Source organism: Lepisosteus oculatus, chromosome 1, assembly GCF_040954835.1.
Source record: "Lepisosteus oculatus isolate fLepOcu1 chromosome 1, fLepOcu1.hap2, whole genome shotgun sequence".
NCBI classification, from domain to species: domain Eukaryota; kingdom Metazoa; phylum Chordata; class Actinopteri; order Semionotiformes; family Lepisosteidae; genus Lepisosteus; species Lepisosteus oculatus.
Window position 1 is genome coordinate 31,870,057 of NC_090696.1, and position 19,854 is coordinate 31,889,910.

Consider the following 19,854-nt stretch of genomic DNA (forward strand, 5'->3'; position numbering starts at 1 on the left):
GAGAATTTAATGCCCAGTTTCTGCCTTTCCCTTGTACATTTAAAATTCTAGTATGTAGTCTATCCAAATACCCTAAAGGTGGAAAAAGAGAAGCAATAGAAATGAAAAAATTCAAGTGAGGAAGTAAATTCATTTTTGCTATGGAGACATAATTCTAAAGAGATTTGGGAAAATGTCTTTTCAAGTCTGTGTCCTGTATAGAAAATATTCTTAAAACTGTTTACTGTTATTGCATATGGAGTTGAATAAATCTCAAGTCCCAAGGTACAGTACCTGAAGTGTTTAACCAGCAGCAAAATCAAAAGATAGCTTGAGCTAATAGTTCCAGAGAGAAGGCAAATAGAGTCAGGAGTGGTCATCCCTGGCAAGTACCTCTAGAGACAGCAATCTGGAAATAATAATATAATGTTATGTATGAGTAGTTTTCAAGAAACTCAAAATGCTGTGTAATAGCAGACCCATCGTACTTAAAACAAGTAAAGAGAAAAAGAGAGCATAAGTAATACTAGTCAAACAAAGAGTAAAAATAGAGTAAGAAATAACCCATGCAAAATTTAAAAATGTTAAACAGTGTTAAAAAGTCTCTAAAACCTATGAGTGCTCCATGGTCAACAGGCAATTCTCTACCCCAGTCCTTCACTGGGGTAAAAAACTCCAGCATGGTGACCTGTAGCAGACAGAACCAGAAATGGACTGGACCCAAAGCCAGTGGCAGCCAGTGGCACACATGTGATCTTGGACTGACAGTAGATATTCCCTCTCAGACCGGAAAAAGCTTTGTCAGAATCCAGTGAAAGCATGGCACAGGCGGAGGTGATGTCTTTGTGTGCATAAAGTGAACATACTATATCTAGCAGTTTGAGCAACATCTTGTACAATGTGTATATCTTTGTCTTTTTTAGTAAATGGAATAAAACATCAGTACAGTATTAATGCCCCTAAGAAATTAACCTCTTTCAAGGCAGTATCATCTCAAGCAGAAGGGGCCTAATTGAGGCCAGATTCAGGTTTCGGGAAGGATGTTTCATCAGGTACTGTACTGTATGTACTATAGCTACTGCCAGTATAACTGTATTCAGAAGAACAACTAGTTAAATCGAGAGATTTGGGGAGTCTCATACACATTCCCTTATTGGATGTTATATCCATATAATTTAACCGCATACAATTTGACAGTAGTCTCCCCTCTACTATCTGGACTATCTGTAAAGAATTAATTGCTGCAAGGAGATTTATCAAGAGTACTACTGTATTGATGGGCTAACTAATTGTAACAAAATAATTATGGAATAATTAATGGAAAATATTCAGTTAATATCTGAGAAATGAACTGGCAAAGTTTGGAAAATGTAATCCTAACTATGCTGATTTTAAATTCAATCGCATAACAAAACCTGAATTTTAAGCTTATTCTAAAATAATCCAACTTTATTTCAAATTCAGTTCTTTTGAAGAAGATGAGTTGTGAGCCTGGTCAGTACCTGGATGTGAGACCTCCTGGAAAACAAAAAGGTGGCTGCTTGAAGAGGTGTTAGTGGGGCCAGCAGGGGGCACTCACCCTGCGGTCCACATGGGTCCTAATGCCCCAGTATAGTGACAGGGACACTATACTGTAAAAAAGCACTGTCTTTTAGATGAGATATAAAACCGAGGTCCTGACTTTGTGGTCATGAAAAATCCCAGGGCGTTACTTGAAAAGAGTAGAGGTGTAACCCCGACATCCTGGCCAAATTTCCCGCTGGCCCTTACCAATCATGGCCTCCTAATAATCCCCATCTATGAATTGACTTCATCATTCCATTCTCTTCCCCACTGAAATCTGATGTGTGGTGAGGTTTCTGGCACACTATGGCTGCCGTCACATCATCCAGGTGGATGCTGCACATTGGTGGTGGTGGAGGGGAGTCCCCATTACCTGTAAAGCGCTTTGAGTGGAGTGTTCAGAAAAGTGCTATATAGGTGTAAGCAGTTATTATTGTTATTGTTATTGTTGTTATTTATGCAGCTGTACAAGCACATTAAAAATGTCTGCAATAAAAACTTTTATTGTGTTTCATAGACCACGCCACTGTTAAAATTAAGAATCACCTCCAGTTCAGTTTATAGCTAGACCTAAAATGTCTTATCTTGTGATAGCCTGTTATTAAAAAGTCAGCAGGTGGCACATGAATATTTATCAGTATGAATCTGCAGAATCTGGCATGGTGACCTGACAACAATATGTATTTCAGCATTGTGTAACACAAAAAAGATAATAGGGCAAAAATCTAGTCATTTCTGGGGTATCAATTTATGTCTCGTTAAAAAAACTAAATTATTTGGCTAGAAGTTAAATATTCTGTATACTGTATGTATATACCATTTAAAATTCAAACTTACAGATTCAAACTAACTTCAGCAAAGACTTGGTCAGTTGGTTAACAAAACACAGTTTGAACAACATCCCTAAAATACTCATTCAAATATGCTCTAGTAGTCTCAATTTCATTATTCTCTGATCTGAAAAGAGAAATCTGAAAAATGTGCAGTGCATTTAAGGCACCTTTTCATACTGTGTATATGCAAATTTACAGACATATTGTTGTTCCCAATGAGACTCCTCTGTCATATTAACTTGTAACTCCAATAGAGGCGCAGTGCAGTAGCAGGTATCTTTTAGTAGGTGGGAACATGGGAACACAGACACAATCAAAAAGGTAAAAAAAAGTGCACATTATTTCTGTCTATGTGTCTGGTTCCCTAGCTCCTCCTTTGAGTTCTAACTACACTTATTTCATAAATTCTCTTTATAAACTGAGAAGGTAAGATGCTTATCAACATCAAAACCCAAAACATTTCTTCCAAAAAACTCATGTTTTTCACAAAATCCCAATGTTCCAAGCTCCACTGTCCCACAGTTGACCACTTCCCTCTTCTTACCAGAGCATCTGATACCTTCCCTAAATACCAGATACTGTATAGACAGATACTGTACTGGAAGCTTCTGTCAGTTTGTTCAGGATATTCAGAATATTTTAGCCTCTTAGCTGAAGAAAAAGTGGGCAAAGGTTCAACCTTATTCAGGTCCTGGCCATTTCTTAATGCTTACCAACACAAATATAATAAATAATGAGGGATAAAGTAAACAAAAAGGGGTTGGTGGCAGCAGTAGTAGCTGCTTGGATGATAACCCAGCAGTAGATGACTTACCATCCAAGCATACTGGTTATGTCTTCTCTTCCTTTGTATTTCTAAGCTTTATGTAAAAAAAAGCTTTTACATATACATTTATGACTACTTTTATCAATGGTCTTGCACACGTCACAGTAGACAGTGCCTTCTGTGCTATTGTGTCTGCATGCCTTTACAGTATCTCCCCTCTAGATCTGATAGCAGCATGGTGGTTAATTATCTCTCACTCATCTGTTTAGTTAGGTATTTCACAGAGGGAATGTTTACACCTGCCTAGGTAGGTCTTTGGTCTCAACATATGCAAGAAAGACACAATCTTTATAAAAGTGAATTAAAAAGTTTTTGTAAGCCCTCCAGGAGACTAGGGCTCCAGGAGACTTCTTAAACAATGATTTTATCTCTAGTCTCTAAATTCTAATCTTGACAGCTGTGTTTTCTAATGTCTAAGGATAACCCGGTCTTGTGTTTCTTTCAGGGTGATGCAGGGTCCTCTGCAGCAGGGATAAAGGTTAGTCTCCTTTCTTTTCCATTGGTATCTCTTTGTATTTTTTTCTAAGAGCTTAATTCATAAAAGCTATCTAATTGATTCCTTCTCCAATCAGATAAATTCACTCCCTGGCTGACACTGCTCTATTGATTTGATGCCCTTTTTCTTTCTGTTTGTCTTTTTTGTAGGGTGAACCGGGAGAACCTGGCAGATCAGGACAAAAGGTAAAAATACAAAGCCTTATCCCCACAACTGTTCAATCTCACTTTGTTACACAATTTTGGTGCAGAGAGGCATTGCGATACTGTCAATAGAACAGGGATTTCTTTTTGTTCTTGCTTCAAGTAGCCTTTATTTTGAGGTAACTATTAACTATTTGTCTGAACATCTTAAAACTACAGAAAATTCCTAAAAGCTGCAGCAAATCAAAGCCTATGAGAAAGCCTGGGGATGTGACTTACTGTGAAACATGCCACACATCATTGCATGAGAGCAGTAAATTAACATTTGAAAAGGTTACAGAAATGTGGTGGCTTTACTAATGTGCTGTTTGGAATATGCTACTTGTACTAATGCCTTTTTTAAAACTTTTTTCTGTATTTTTTTAGTATTTTCCATAACCAGTATGTCATATATTAAGTCACTCTTAAATTTTGCCTGGCCTCATTAAGTCTAACGGTGGCAGGGAACTGTTTTAAGGGTCTATAACCAAATGCTTTAAATTCAGTGTCAAAAAAGCTCCAGACAGCAATTTCCCAGTGTCAGCTAAATCTAGTACTGATGAAGCAGCTTATGCAGCATCAAGGCAACACTGTAATGCTACCAGTCAGATTTCATTTAATTATACATTTTATGTGTGTGCCACACATCATTAATTCAGCATAGTTTTACATTTCAAATTAGTTCAAGTGGAAACTGAGATCTTTACAACCTTTGAGGGTATTTCACATAAGCAGTCTGGGACCAGGCACAGTGGGCAACTTGTCTGAGGAACTTTCTGGATCCTTTTCTTTAATTGATTTATTTCTCATTCTTTTTTACACTCTAATAAAATTATGTGCTTTTGTTTAGTACTATATCAGTCTTTTAAAACAGTCTTTGGTCATTACAGAAAGTAATTTTTGCTAGTATTTTCAATTATTCTCATTTTTAAACAAACAACTCTGGGTCAGAGAAAACAACATTTATTCGCTTTCAGTTTTCATGTGATTTTTGCTAAAATTAATTTTACTGTGCATGATGACGTCAATTAAATTAACCATTTGTGTTTCTCCTTAATGGTTATGACTAGATTAATCATTTTACCTCATGGGTTGCAGTTTTTTATAAAGTTTTATTTTTGTTTTCTTCACTAGACACCAGATTAGCATACATCATCCTCCACTATTTTTTTTATTTTTTTTCTTTGTCTCTCCTTTGTGTTGTTAAATTAGATAGGTCCAATAACTCCTGGTTAAATAATCCAATCCATCTATCTCACACTCCTGTTAGATATTCCAGGAACAACAAAAAATGTTAAATAATGTATTTGAGGTACAGTAAAGGATTAGAAAACTTTTCACTGTTTCCATCATTATCATATTACAAGTGTCTGTGTGGAGATTTTCATTTAAGTAAGAAAAGTCATTTTGAATTATTTTAATTACATATGACAATACCTTTCTAATGGTAAGGAGTGCATGTTCTTAGACATCTATACACTATCCATTGCTTAATGAACACCTGGAGCACAATACATTGACAAAGAGGCAGTTGTTTTAAGATAATTATTTTCATAGATTGTGAGACATGGAAACACATTTTAAAGGCAACTATATTTCTATCCTTTTGCTCCGTGCTTCCTTACATATCAGTGTATTGATGGAACAAGAATTGTCTCAATCACTGTAATCTGAAAAAAAAATGCTCGTTTTTAACTAAAACCGTAAATTCAGACCCTTCTTTGTGATGACTGTTGTAATATATTGGTTTTCTTCTCTGGCATCCAAATTGTAAATTAACAATGCTTCAAATGGAAAGAGTGGCTTTACTTGATCTCAAAAAAGTTCCTGTATGTGCGTGCTTCTCTCTATGAAATGAAGAGATCCAACTCCTGCCATTGTTGAAAGATCATAATATTGAGGAAGTAATTATTTTTGGTAGAGAAAGACATAAAGTTGGTGCTCATCTGTAGCAGGTTTAACATCAAGCACTTGATATTTTTTGGAATACCAGAAAGTATGAGTTCAGCTTTTATTATAATGTTTTAGGTGAATCGATTAGTTTGACATCTGTTACTGAAGAGTGCAATCACTTTCTATTACAATTGAGAGTCATTTCCAAGAATTATCCTTATACCTGCTTTATCTGTGCTATTATGTCCAAAGGACATTTGTAAAGCTTTTTTGCTTCATATAAGATGGTATTCAGCATTGACCAGAACTGGACTGAAGTACTTGACACATTCTAATTGTGCTTAAAAAGGCAGCAGATCTTGTTAGCCATTTGTGCGTCTGTATGCTGTGATGACTGATATTTAAGAGCTGTTTCTGTAAAGTTTTTTTTTTTCCATTGCAGGGAGAGCCAGGACTGCCCGGGTTACCAGGACTTCCTGGAATAAAGGTAAATATTGCTCTGCTCCCATCTATGAGAGGTCCTGTCTTCATCTACAGCAGTGAATTCTGAAAGTTACATAGCAGGGTAGAGTTTACACCATCCATGCTCAGCTTCTGCTACTCTCATTATCGTGGAAACAGGTGTTATGTGGGATTTGTTATGTCTGGTGATATAAAAGAATTATGTATGACGACACGTAGGTACCTTACTTCCTTACTTCTTCTATTGTGCCAGATGGGAAATTTGCTTCGCAGGCGGGTAAAAGGCATAATACTATATATATATAGTGTACATAATACATTTAACACAACAGGAACCCATTAACAGATAAGAAACATTCAAGGAAAAAAAATAGAAAAACAAGTTAAGCAGCTTAGGTGATCTTCACAATTTAGAAAAAACAGTGTGTGAAATAAATACATGCATGTTGAAAAAAATAAAATAAAAATCAGTTGTTCAAATTAAGAAGGTACCTGGCCCCTTTATAGTACATCACTTGTGTTAAAGAAGTACTATAGAAAAAAAAAATCATTATTTTTTCTGATTTCTGTTAACAGAGAGAAATGGTTAAATTCTTAAAAATTATACTAAACTGGACTTAAACTAAACTGGAATTATACTAAAATTGGTTTAAAAGCATCAACTCTGCTCTTTTGCAGTGAGTCTTAATTGAGGTATCCTCTTCCACACTGTTGTTACTAATAAAGCATATCAGTAATGCTTTGTGTCAAAGTTACACTTTAAATGTTTTACTAATTTTTATAATAGATATGGCAGATTTAACATACAGAGGTGTTATTGGAAAGTTTTAGTACATTTTGTACATTTTAGTACATTTTGAAATTACAAGAGAAATAAATATAGAAAATGTCTGTATTGATAAGAAACCATGCCTAATTATTTTGAACTGGATGATTTTTATAATGATAATAACAATATAGTCTAGTCTAATTGTTGTTTGCAATATTAAATGTACTCATTGCCCCATAATGTATACTGAACTGGTTTGAAATTTTCTGATAATTTTTATGTGTGGCAAATAAAAGTAAACAGCAGATATTTGTATAGGATACTCAGTGAGATTATATTGCACTCCCTGTTTCCCATTCAGATCCATGAATTCATAAAAAAATAATGTATCTTTTTCTGAAAAATATATCCTTTTACAGCCATTGTGGAACTGTTTGAAACATTTGCTTTGCATTTTAACCCAAAAAACTGGTACTAGTAAGTGCCAAATGTTTTTTCTCATAAGACAAATAATAATGAGTGTTTTCTAATGCATGTCTGTATTTTCCGTGAAGTCATTTTTATTTCATAAAGGAAAAAACATGTTTACTGTCATCGTGCATTAGTATTGTATTATGTCTGACGAATTACTGCACTGAGGGGACAGTCCATTAAAAGTTCTGATTTTTCAAAATGTACTCACATCTGCGCAATGAAACCAAAATGTTCTTCATATTGTTTCTTCTTTTGCATTAAAGGATAGATACATTTGCCTAGTTTTACACTGGCGAAAGAGCTTTTATACATTCATTTTTATATAATAAGTGAAATATTTTTATAAGGAAAAATAACATATATTACCAATTCATGCACAATAAGATCTGCATGTAAGGTAAAATGAGTGATGCAATTCTCATTCCCAGTCTTTTTCACAATATTACAATAACAATATTAGCATTGAATATATTTCATTATTTTTATTTATTTTCATTTTAATATTCACAACCATCTTAGTTATTTTTTAAAATTCCAGTGTTTCTAATTCTCTGTTTATTGTACAATTAAATAAGGGGGATTTTCAGATGATGACCATCCATCCATTATCAGGAAGCTGCTCGGTCTTGTTAAGGACATTCAGAAGCATAGGTTACAAGGCAGATTGTTATAGGTCACACACAGAAACAAATTAGAGAAACAAACTAGCATGTTTCTGGAGGTGGGAGGGACGTGTAGCACCTGGAGAACCCTTGCAAGCATAGGAAGAACATGCAAACATAACACAGAAGAATCCCCAGTCTGTAATCAAAGCAAGCATTTTGCATGTAAAAATACCTCTAAAACATGTAAAATCCATTTACAAATAGGTATTGCCTAGTAATATATAAAAAAATATGATATATAATAAATATATAATTCAATAACAAAACTATGAAATAACTTAAATGGTAATTGTATAGTTATTAAATGAAATTAATTTCCATATTTTAATTAACAACCTTGAGAAATGCAATCGATATTGCTAAAATGACATCCATTTTCTGTATCACTTGTCACTATACCAATAAATTATTACAGTCAATACATCATAAGCAACTCAACTGTGTCTACATACCATACCATTGTGACTTGTCTTGTAGATATTTTTGCTTTTATCCTACAAATAAACACATAACTATATAAACATATTCAGTAGGAATCAATATAAATTAACTCCATGCTGAAAAATATAAAGAGAGTAAAATAAACAAATGTTTCACCTATAGATCCTTCCTGGGGTTTGCAAAAAGAGAGTGAGGTGACAAAAGTAAGAGGGAGAGATGGGTGGCAGAGAAAGCACACAAAGAAAAGTTCAGACTTACTGAAGAAATGGGGAAAGGAGAGCAGTAAGCTGAAAAGCAGCAATCTTTAAAGTGGAAGGATTTAAACAGAGTCAATCATTAAGGGCTGTGAGTTGGGCTTTTGATATTTCTTTCAAACTGGGATAAAATATCATAATGTGTAAAGAAAAGCCTTTGACATTTACTGCTCCAACATCGTCCTTGAAATTGCCAGCTGTCTTTATGTTTCCCCTATGTAAATGGAACAACACTTTACAAGTAGTGGACAAAGAAAACAGAAACACCAATATGTAGTCACTTGTGGCAAGTAAGTCTGTATGCACTGTAGCATAGGCTCTACCAATGTGGTACTGTTATTTCTCGAGAAATTGAATCAGCTCGCACCTAGTGGATGAAGGTGGGAAACATTATCACCGGCATCATTCCAGAATATCCCATAAATACTTCATTAGTTCACATCTGGTGACTTAGAAATCATGACATAAGTATAACATCAGTGTCATGCTCATCAAATTCTTGGGTGGCCACACATGCTCTTTAGATGGGGGTATTGTCATGCTGGAAGATATCCCTCTCAGCAGTACCATTAAGTGGTGAGTATCATTGACCTTGTCTTCTAAAGGAATGAGTGCAGCCAAACAGTGCCTGGAAATGTGTGACGAGAAGTGCCCGGTCTGGATGGAAGCTGTGGACTGTTAAGGGAACTAGGGACCAGAAGAAAGATTATACTGTAAATGAAAAGAGGCCATTTGGCCAAACTAGCTTCCAAAGTTATGTAGTTCGGTTGTTTGACATTATAAGATGATTAGTGGGTCTGGAAAAATGTTTAACAGTCTTAAGAATAAACATGCTGGTAGGGAAGTGGGATAATAATAATGATAATTAATTAAGATATACTTTTAGTGCTTTTTAAGACGTTTAGAGCACTGGAAGTGGAGGATATGAGCAATGTGTGGGTTTGGGTTTTCCTCCTGGGGATGATTGTAAGTGATTTTACAAGAACTGGTTTTGGCTGAGCAATACCAGCAAAAGATGAGCAAAGCTTGTCAATGGGCTTTATTCTGGGACTCACTTTCATTGCTACATAAATTACAAAAACTGAGGAAGGAAGGAAGAGTGTTTTTATTATGTTAGGGATAAAAGACACTTTAAAGGCAAACATTATGTGAATCAGTGGGTTTGTAATGCACTGAAGATTTTAGTTACACAAATGGAAATTCTTTGAAAGGTACTGTAATGGAACATAACCAAATCCCATAACCAAAACATTGTACATTTTATTCTTTTAAATTTTCATGATGGAGTTAGCTTAGTTGTTGCTTTTGCTACCTGTACACTGGTGAAAAGTAATAGACCTGTAATAACCAACTAGTTCCCCATTCATTACACTCTGTAATGAGCTCAACAAATTATTTTGAAAGAACTATTGAACTTTGCTGAATAATTTGAACTCCTTCCCACAAAAGCTTTTGCTTTCATGTTGTGTTAATCAAACCACGTTTGTAAAACTCTTCCCCAATATATCTGATGTAAAACAATACTTTCCCCCAGTCTTGTAGTCACATGTTTTTATTTTTTTAAGTAGACATTTCATAGACATTTTGCTAAGTTTGCTTATTGTTTTTATCCTTCTAAAGATCTTGCCTTATATATAACCCTTATTTTAAGAATATATGACCTAGACTTTTTGCAAATCGTGAAGTTATGAGAGCCTAATGAAACTACTTGTTCAGGCAAATTCTGTCAATGCATTATGCAACATAAGATTTATACATCATAACATCTTTTACACTTTTAAATAATGTTCTTATTTCTTCAGTTTTCAGAAACTTTTAGATCGCAGCCTGTCTGCAGCAGTTGAATTTATTTGCAGTACAACACAGCATAAGCGGCAAATCTATCCTTTAGAAATAATACTGAATCAGATAAACAGCTTTCTTGCAATATTCAATGTTGTTCAGATGTAGATACAAGTTGTGAATCTAACACCAGAGCTTCATGGACTCAATACATCAATACCTACTGCTACTGTTAATCTAAACATGCATCCCAAAAAGGAGGCATTTGGTAAGATTAGGTCTTAAACTCTCTTTTTCCAACTGGATTATAGATATTTACAGATATGTATGTTGTAAAATTAACCCACAGTGTTTATTCTTTCTGTAGACTAAGGCCCTGAGCAAAAAAAAAACACTCATCGACTACAAATCTCAAACCCATTACCTGATGGTGGATATCCTTTGGGTAAAAATTAAAAATAGCCTTTTCCACACAAAGTCATCATCAAGTATTGATTTTGCAGTTTTACTTTCTTGGGTAGAATGACGTTCTGGGCTATTGTTTAAATCAAACTGAATTTTATGGTGATCTGAAACAAATATGCATAAGTTTATTGATTTATGATTAGTTCTTGATTTGTTTTGTTGGTGCTTCTAGAAAAATAAGTAAGGTACAACTAGAAGGAGGTCCTTCTGCCCATCTAGCCAATGTGGAAGTTATTAGATAATTGATTTGAGGATTTTATCCAGCTATTTATTGAAAGAAGACAGGCTTTAAACCTCGACAGTATGTAAAAAGTGATAATTAGTCTGGATTAGACATTCTTCCCCTTATTTTCTTCTCATTCATTTTTCACTGTTGATTCTGAATAAGTCCAGTGGGGTAGCCTTTGTCAATACCTCTGAGGATTTAAACACTTCAATCAAGTCTCTTTTTGGTCTTCTGTAGACTTAAGAGTCGGTTCTTTTAGCCTGTCAGTGCAAGGCATTCCTTTGGCTCCTGTATTGTACCTGCTTGCTTTTCTCTGGACTGATTCCAGAGCAGCAGTATCTTTAAATCTGATTAGAACACGGTGACCAAAATTGTAACAACATTCTAAATAAAGTCTTACAAGTGCATTGCACACTTTTAACATAATATCCCCCAATTTAAATTTGAAGTTTTAAAACTATACATTGCACAGTTCTGCCTTTTCTAATGATCACACATACTTGTTGGAAGATGGAAATAATTTGTCAACATACACTGTACAGCACAAACTTTGTGTTAAGTAGCTTCTTTAATGTGTTTCTCATGTATTTTGCTTATTTTTATCACTTATTTTTATGCTATCTTCATGAGACAATCTGCAGTAATCTTAGTTAAATGTCAACTGCCAGGTGACATTTTGAGCATTGTCCATCTTTTCCCTATTTCCTTTGCTTCTTCTATAGTGTTTGCTAACCCATCTTGTCTGTCAACATATGCAAACCTTATTAGTTTACAAAACTGTACCAAAATGTAGATCATTAACAAAACTTATTAAAAAGAGCAGCAGTCCTAGTACATACACTGGCACTGTATGTACAGTAGAATATTACATCTTACATTACATCTTATCTATACCTTTTCTATACAAAAACCTGTTCTCAAAGCACAACTTTTGTTAACTATCAATGTCAAATATACAAATAAATGCACACATTTACTCAAATATCTATCACCTGCAACTTAAGAATTAATTATTTATGATGCACTTTCTCAAACGTCTTATGAAAATGAGAATATAGCACAGTATAACCTAAATATAGTACAGTACAGTATTGTGTGCTCAGTTTGTGCTGTACATTCCCACCTTTTTTAATATGTATTGACTACTCCCTAGAATGCTTTTGTTATGCAGGTGATCCTCTAGTTCTTAGATTTGTATAAGTATTGTACCCATAACCCTGCCTCTATTCTAACTAAGACTTATTGGTGTATAATTACTTTATTCTTTTTCATTATTGTTTTTATGGATGAGCACAGCAATTAACAATTTACCAATCAATGTGTATCCCCTTTCTCTTGAGTGGTTGCTAAAAGTGTTTTGTTAATGGTCTATGAATAACTTTTCATTTCCTTCAGTACAATAATCAAACACTGGAAGTTTGTGTATATGAAATACATGTAGTACAGTACTTGTAATACTGCTATTTCTATGCTAATAATATTTAATATAGACCGTTGTCCTTCATCAGCCTGAATAAGATCCCATTCTATTTTTTTTAATCTTATAGTCTGGTCTCTTTGTTAAGTAAGCGCTCTGAGTGTGAGCATCCATGACTGAATTTCAGCAGCTTAGCTACTGTACTGTATATGCATTATATTGATGCCATGACCTGAATTTCACAGGCTGATGTCTATCAGTTGCCAAGGTTAGTACAGAAGAAAAGGAGCGGTTCATCCATTTGTTATGACTTCAATCAGCTCTTATTTCCTTAAGTTCAATTAGTAGAATAGTCCTTGGAAATGCAGCATGTTCTGGGATTTGGAATCTTCTGTCTAGGGAACGGAGACATGCTGTCTTGAGCTTCCAGGTTTTGACTCATGCCTCTTCTTAAATTATATCTGATTTTTGTTGGAATATTTCAGGGTGAACCAGGATTCATGGGACCCCAAGGAGAGCCTGGTTTGCCAGGGTTGCCAGGAACAAAGGTAGGTGATGACTGGAGAATTTCCAGACATATACACTTGCACTGTAAATGAACCTTTCACAGAGAAATCGCAATTAAACCTTGATTGAAGTACAATGAATAAATTGCATGAATGATTAAATTTGTGTACAGAGTACAGTCCCTTTGCTACAGTATTCATACTGATTCTTCCACATCTGATGGTTATTAATCTGTGACCATGCATACAGTATATGACAAAAAGTGTTTGTAATTAAGTACATTAATTATCGTAACTCATCTTCAATAGGTTATCCTCAATTGTGTAGGTTTAAGATTTTAGAAGCCACTGTATGACAGCCATTAGTGTCAGTAATCCAGCGAAAGGTTGGATTTGTATCTTGGGTTGGTCATTCCTCTTCTACCCAAGAGGCATTAGATGCCAGTGGTTCTGTGGAAGTGAGAAGGGGTCTCTTCAATGTCCAAATGATTTTCAGTCCGTGCCATGTGAGAATACAAGGGTTATCATAGAAGAGGTCAGTTATTCTACTGCTGTGTGATGGAAACTGGATTTGTATGATGTTTAAAATGTGGCCTGTCCTTTTTTGTATGCTTCAAGGATTATGGGTTTTTACCTTACCAGGAAAGGCATGGATCTTGTCTTGCAAGCTCCTCATGCACTTCTGAGAGTTCTGTCTGTGAGTGGTTCGTCAAGAAGGACAGATGCTAGTGCTGCTTTACCTAATAAAATATTGACACAGTCTTTTACCGCATCCTAAGACCAACATAATAAAACTGAAATGTTAGAACACCGAGCACCAAAACATATCCTCACATCCATGTATGTTCATGTGAGGAAAGTACACTGTGCACATGCTAGAATACCATTCTAAACTGGAACTGAAGTCAGTTCTGCACTACAAATGAAAATGTTGTTGCACAAATATCAATAATTGCGGACATGAAATGGAGGTAAATGTATTATAGACTGCTCATAAATATTAGTATTCCTTGAAATAGGTCTCTAAATACAACATAATTCATGTAAGCCACAGTTTTGAAAGCACCACACAAGTTTATGCAGTAATTTACTTTCATTTGACTGCAATAGCCCTTGCAGAGGCTTGTAACATTATAAAAACAGGATCAAGTATAATAAAGTACAGTGAAATAATGGTAAAGCATACAGAGGTACTGTAACACGTGATAAAAAAACAAGAAGTAACTAGCAAAGCAAAATCAATGCACAGTAAAAGTCGATGTGTAAAACCCATGGGAAGCTTTTTTAAAGGTAGGTTTCCTCAGTGGTGTTCATATCTCAGCTTAGAGAAAATTCTTCCATGGTCAGAACATCTCAAGAGTAGGAATTCTGGCTGTTCATACCCAAATAAGGAGTTCAGATATTGCAAAAGAGCAACGAAAAAGTATTCCTAATAAAATGGCATAAAACACTGTTGTGGCCCTGAGATTTGAAATCAGTAACTTCAAACAATCCCAGGCAGTATTCTTCCATGTGGGGTAGTCATAGTCAAATTATCATCATCTGGACAGAATTTGCAGCTTTACAGCTCTATCACTGTTCTTTGAGTATTCCTAGAGATTGAATGAAACACAGCTTCAGTTTCAGATATTTTCATTTTTGTGTTTATTCTATAACCACGCTTTCTGCAAATGTTTTTTTATAAAGTAGTAGCATAAATAAAAAAATATAGCAAAGTGAATTAGAACACTGTTTAGACTAGTCTCAGTGCTGTCACTGAGTGATACCGGGCCTTAGGGCAGATGATAATACTGTATAACTCACAAGTTAGTTTTGTTTTGTTTTGCTGGTGCATTAAGAAAGATTTCTTTAAAACAATGATCAAGACAGGAATGAATAACATCGCCTGGAGGGTATGAAGAAGTTTAGAACACTGTTACTGTTACTACTCACATTCAGTAAGATCAAAGATGACACTCAATGCTTGCCAATGAAACACTGAAGCAGCAAGTGGTACTACAGTGCCCTCTGCTGCTCACAACACAAATTGGTGCTATATTGTACTTATTACACCACCCACTAAAAATGAACGTAATGTCCATACAAATACCAGTTAAGCCCTATAAATACTGGAGGTCCAAACCTAAGCCACATGATTCCCCCTGCAAGAGTCTACAAAATTTTCAACATGTTTGACTGGATATGGGTCGGGATTTTCCCAGCTTATTATAGTGTGCTTGTAAGCACTGTGCCTGTCCTTCCGCTGTTCTATCTCATTGGCACTGTGGGTCTGTGGAACAAATAAGAAGCAAGCAACCTGACAGATAAACAATTTCAGATTATGGAAGATAATGTGCATGACCATTAATGCCCGCTGTGCTTGTAGGAGTGTAGTAGCAAAATTTAAAAGTAGGCTGATTTAAAGCAGGCAACTCCTAGTAATGGGAGGATCAAAACAAAACATTTGTCAATTCTTCTTTTAAGAAGATATACATTTGCACCATCATTTGCACCAAAACTAAGGATGTGATTTTGCTTCCCTCCCAATTATCCAATGACAATGTGATGTTCATGACTTGTTGTCTCTCCCGGCAGGGTGAGAGAGGAGAGGCAGGGCCACCAGGGAAAGGAGAACGAGGAGAACCCGGTCCTATGGGGCAGAAGGTCAGTAATACAAGACTTGGGTTTCTTTTAGTTTGTCCAACACCTGCAATTCAGTTCAGCAAAGGATTTTATTTCACGTTTTCATCTGAAAGCTGTTCTGCCTCATGTCATCAAAAAACTGGTGAATATTCTACCGGTGCCAGAACCACAATAGAGCATTTTAGAGCATAAAAAGTGAGAAAGAAATAACCCTGGTTAAATCACATCCGTCTAAACTGAATGACAGATTCCTCGCTTCTATTTTTTATTGGCTTGCTGTAGAATGATGATCCTATTAACTTTTTATAAATAAATCCATAATGGCTACCTTCCTTGCTATGGGCGACAAGCTTCATAACTTCGTCTTTACATTACAATATACTCATCAGCAACTCGTCCTTCAGGCAGGCAAAAAACAATGAAACCATTTCTCAGCAGGACTTTACTCCTGATCTTTCAAAAGTATTCTGCTCTTGTGGCAGAAAACCCTTTGTCAACGTGGAGTACAGAGCTCTCTTCATCTGACCAAGCTGAAGATCATCAATGGCAGCCAGTGTAGTCTGTTCAAAATAGCAAAAGTGGTAGTTCAGAAGGAATGATTTGTCTTGGTGTTGCAGAGAAGCAACCTGTATTTTATGGACTACACTTTGTTAGACATTCAAGTCAGATCTTTTCTTAAATAATCCAGTTACAGTGTAAGCGTGCATTTCTTTGAAAACCAAATCTTTGTATTCTGTTGAACAAGAAATGCCATACATGATTTGTTATAATACTCTGGGATTGGGGATCTATTAAGTTCTACTTCCCTGTGTTTCCTTAGGCCATTTTTGTGTTTTACTATACTTTATAATACCATTCCGATGGATACTGTTTGTGTTTTACCTCTTGCATCACAATCACAAAGGCAAAGATTTTTTGGCTGATCATATTGCCTCAACATTCAACACAATGACACAGATAACTTCCTGATATAATTTTGTAACCTTCCAGTTACCTTAACTCTAAATGAGAATTAGAAAAGCTGGATGACTGAAGTGCAATCTGGGATTATTCTTTTTCTTCCCCTATAAATCTAACACACCAAATAAGCCATTTTAAACTTGCACATAGCACATAACACCTGTATATCTAGCACCATTCCAGCAGTTCCAGATGATGATTGTTCCTGACCCTCTACTTGATGTTGTACCCACCAGCACATGTTTTGCCAGTGTACTGTAATGCAGCATGTTTTGGTGTCCGTGACTACTGTAATTTAACATTTAAAATGTGACTGCTGCAAATGTGCAACTGAGGCCTCAGTTGTTCTTTCTTAGTGATGACTCCACCATGACTGTCAATCGTATGGCATGACATCTTTTGTTTGCAGTTTTAAGTGCAGTCAGAACGCTATCTTTCAAGGCTTGGGAAAGAGATATGAGATATCTTTTAACCACATGGGTTTGCATTCATTTACAGTCATTGTTCTCATGAATAGAGGTACAGCTCTACAGTATTAGATTTTACTATTTCAAAAGCTGTGACCAATTATTGGGTGTCCCCCTTTTTACTTAAATTTTGTCATTATTATTTCTTCATTGCCTCTAATACTTGCATTTTTTTTAGGTAACTTGTAAATTACGTAACTTACTTTGATACATGGCTCATTATAAATGAGCTATGACATTATGCTTCCTGTGAAAAAATGACATATAAACCAACCTGTTTAGGTCATTTAGAAATAATTTTGTGCCTCTCCCTGCTACTGACATCTTTAGCCTGCAATCTTGACTTTTAACGGTTTCCTTTCTCCTGTTTTACTAATTCTATCTACTGTGTGCCTTGCAATAAGTATGACTGCCGGACCCATACTTAACAAACAACATACAACATGCAGCATACAGTATTTTAATTATTTTAGAAGCAAAAATTTGAAAAAAAAAATACAGTTTCTTGCAATTGTGCCAGACATGAGTGTGGCCCATTTGTCAGCTTAATTTTACGTGGGAATAACAGTAGTATTGCCTAGTGAAGGCAATAGACTAATTACCATAGGTGAAAGTTAATCTTTATTAATATATTTCCTCATATGTAGGAGAACAAATGGTAAGCATTTAGATCATTCTTTAGCTCTGAACAAATGTGTTTGCAAATGGAGGTTTTGAAGACCTTCATATAACACCATGTACTGTAGAACCTCCATATAACTCATATAAAGGATACTCTGTATATATTACATACAGTAGTAATGTAGTAACTATCAAAAGGCAAGTTCTTAATTCTTAATTTGTGATCTTTGATATTACAAAAGTAGCATTCAGAGGACTATTGCCTTATTTCTCTTATTATAAATACATTTAATTTTTAGTCTATTTAGTCTATACTAAAAGGTATATTATTATTATTATTATTATTATTATTATTATTATTATTATTATTATTATTATTGTGATTATTATGATTATTGTGTTGTTGTCTTCACAGTTATTTTAAAGGTATATTGCAACATTCCTTTAGTATACTGTTGGAGCAGATTTTTCAACACTGAAAATATTATGCAAATTGGAAAGAAGTTTGAAAATATTGTGCTATATTAATTTAGTATGTCAGTGGACTGAATTTACCAAGTTCTTTTAATATCTGTAAAAGGACTGAAATGAGAACAGAATAGGCAAAAGGTGAAGATGATATATGTTATTGATGAAGCAGAAGTTAAAATACAGTAATATTTACATGAACCATTTAGCTTTGCTTCAAGCAGCCAAAATGAAATACAATTTGCTAGCACTTAGCATATGGGATATGATTCATTAGCTTTACTTTAAGTGCACAGAGTTGACTAGTTCTTCTATTACAGTATCCTAGGAACTGATGATGTACATTTTTAAACATTATAATAAAATAACATCCATAAACGTAACACATCCACTAGGTATGGGAAAGGGGGCACAATAATAGTTATATTATTTTGCGTGTGTCAGCCATTTACCTTTAAATTCCTTCATTGCAGTCACTTCATGACACCTGAATGTAATACGTCAGCAGCACAACTTTCTACCTGGCATGAATTTCCTCCCACTGCACAGTCAGTGCTCCCTTTTCCACTCTACTTTCTCACACACTCACGCTCGCAGAGAGAACAGCTGTCCCATTAATAAAAACAGGAGGGTGTATTTACCAAAGGTACCTGCAAAAAATGTACTTCTAATTAAAATGAAAGCTCAGGAGCTAAGCCCAGCAGGGAAGAAACTCGTGAGTAACAAACTGCCAGCAACTGCAACAAAAAATCTGTTAAGAAAAAGTAACTGAAAACATTAAGGGCATTAGGGTCATGACAATCAATCTGAGCACAATTAAATACTTCCAGTTCCTTTTAATTAGGGGCTGTTTGTATTGGAAATAGTTTAAACATACTAATATGTTCTCATTAGTCACATGTTGTCATTACCCTGCCTGCTTTAAAGGCCCTTTAACTGTCACTAACTGCTATGTCTGACACCTAGACTCTGCCACAGAATCCTGCGAATATCGGAAGTAGCATTAATTCACATGTTTTACATGCATACTTCCACGGTAGACTTAGATCTGTTATGTTTGTATGGTTTGTGCATGTCTGTTTTGAGGGGGTGAATGGCTCTTGCAGATCTTATCTCCCATTCTCTTCTTTTCCCTGTGTCCTTCTGTTACCTCTCTTCTGCTTGCTGCCAGGGAGGGCAAGGTGAGGCCGGACCCCAAGGCCTCAAAGGGTCAAAGGTCAGTGTCTACAACTGAGATTTATCTTAGACTGAGAGAAGCTTTGGGTCTTCAACTGTTTATTCAAATATTTTTAGTGATACCAAAGTAACTGTAATAAATCATTAGTCTTATATTATGGCAAAGGTTAAGTTGACACCAGGTTTCAAACTAAAAAATACTTTTCTCTGAGCCCTTCTGTTGCCCAGAAAGTGTAGTATTTGAATTTGTATTATGTTTCATAATGTATTTTATGTATCTTAAAATTGCCTTGTCTAAATGTGTATT

The 19,854-nt window shown here is 35.2% G+C and overlaps 1 protein-coding gene across 6 annotated transcripts in view; it reads left to right on the top strand.

Annotated features, from left to right (window-relative positions):
• LOC102690932 (collagen alpha-1(XXV) chain) overlaps nucleotides 1-19,854 on the top strand; it is a 242,074-nt gene that overhangs the window by 192,552 nt on the left and 29,668 nt on the right. For 5 of the 6 annotated variants that reach the window (XM_069189267.1, XM_069189261.1, XM_069189258.1 and 2 more), the window contains 6 exons: nucleotides 3,647-3,679; nucleotides 3,847-3,882; nucleotides 6,215-6,259; nucleotides 13,213-13,275; nucleotides 15,808-15,876; nucleotides 19,543-19,587. In XM_069189267.1, coding sequence (XP_069045368.1) covers nucleotides 3,647-3,679; nucleotides 3,847-3,882; nucleotides 6,215-6,259; nucleotides 13,213-13,275; nucleotides 15,808-15,876; nucleotides 19,543-19,587 — 291 coding nt within the window. The remainder of the gene's footprint in view (nucleotides 1-3,646; nucleotides 3,680-3,846; nucleotides 3,883-6,214; nucleotides 6,260-13,212; nucleotides 13,276-15,807; nucleotides 15,877-19,542; nucleotides 19,588-19,854) is intronic. The other variant, XM_069189264.1, reaches the window with a different exon arrangement.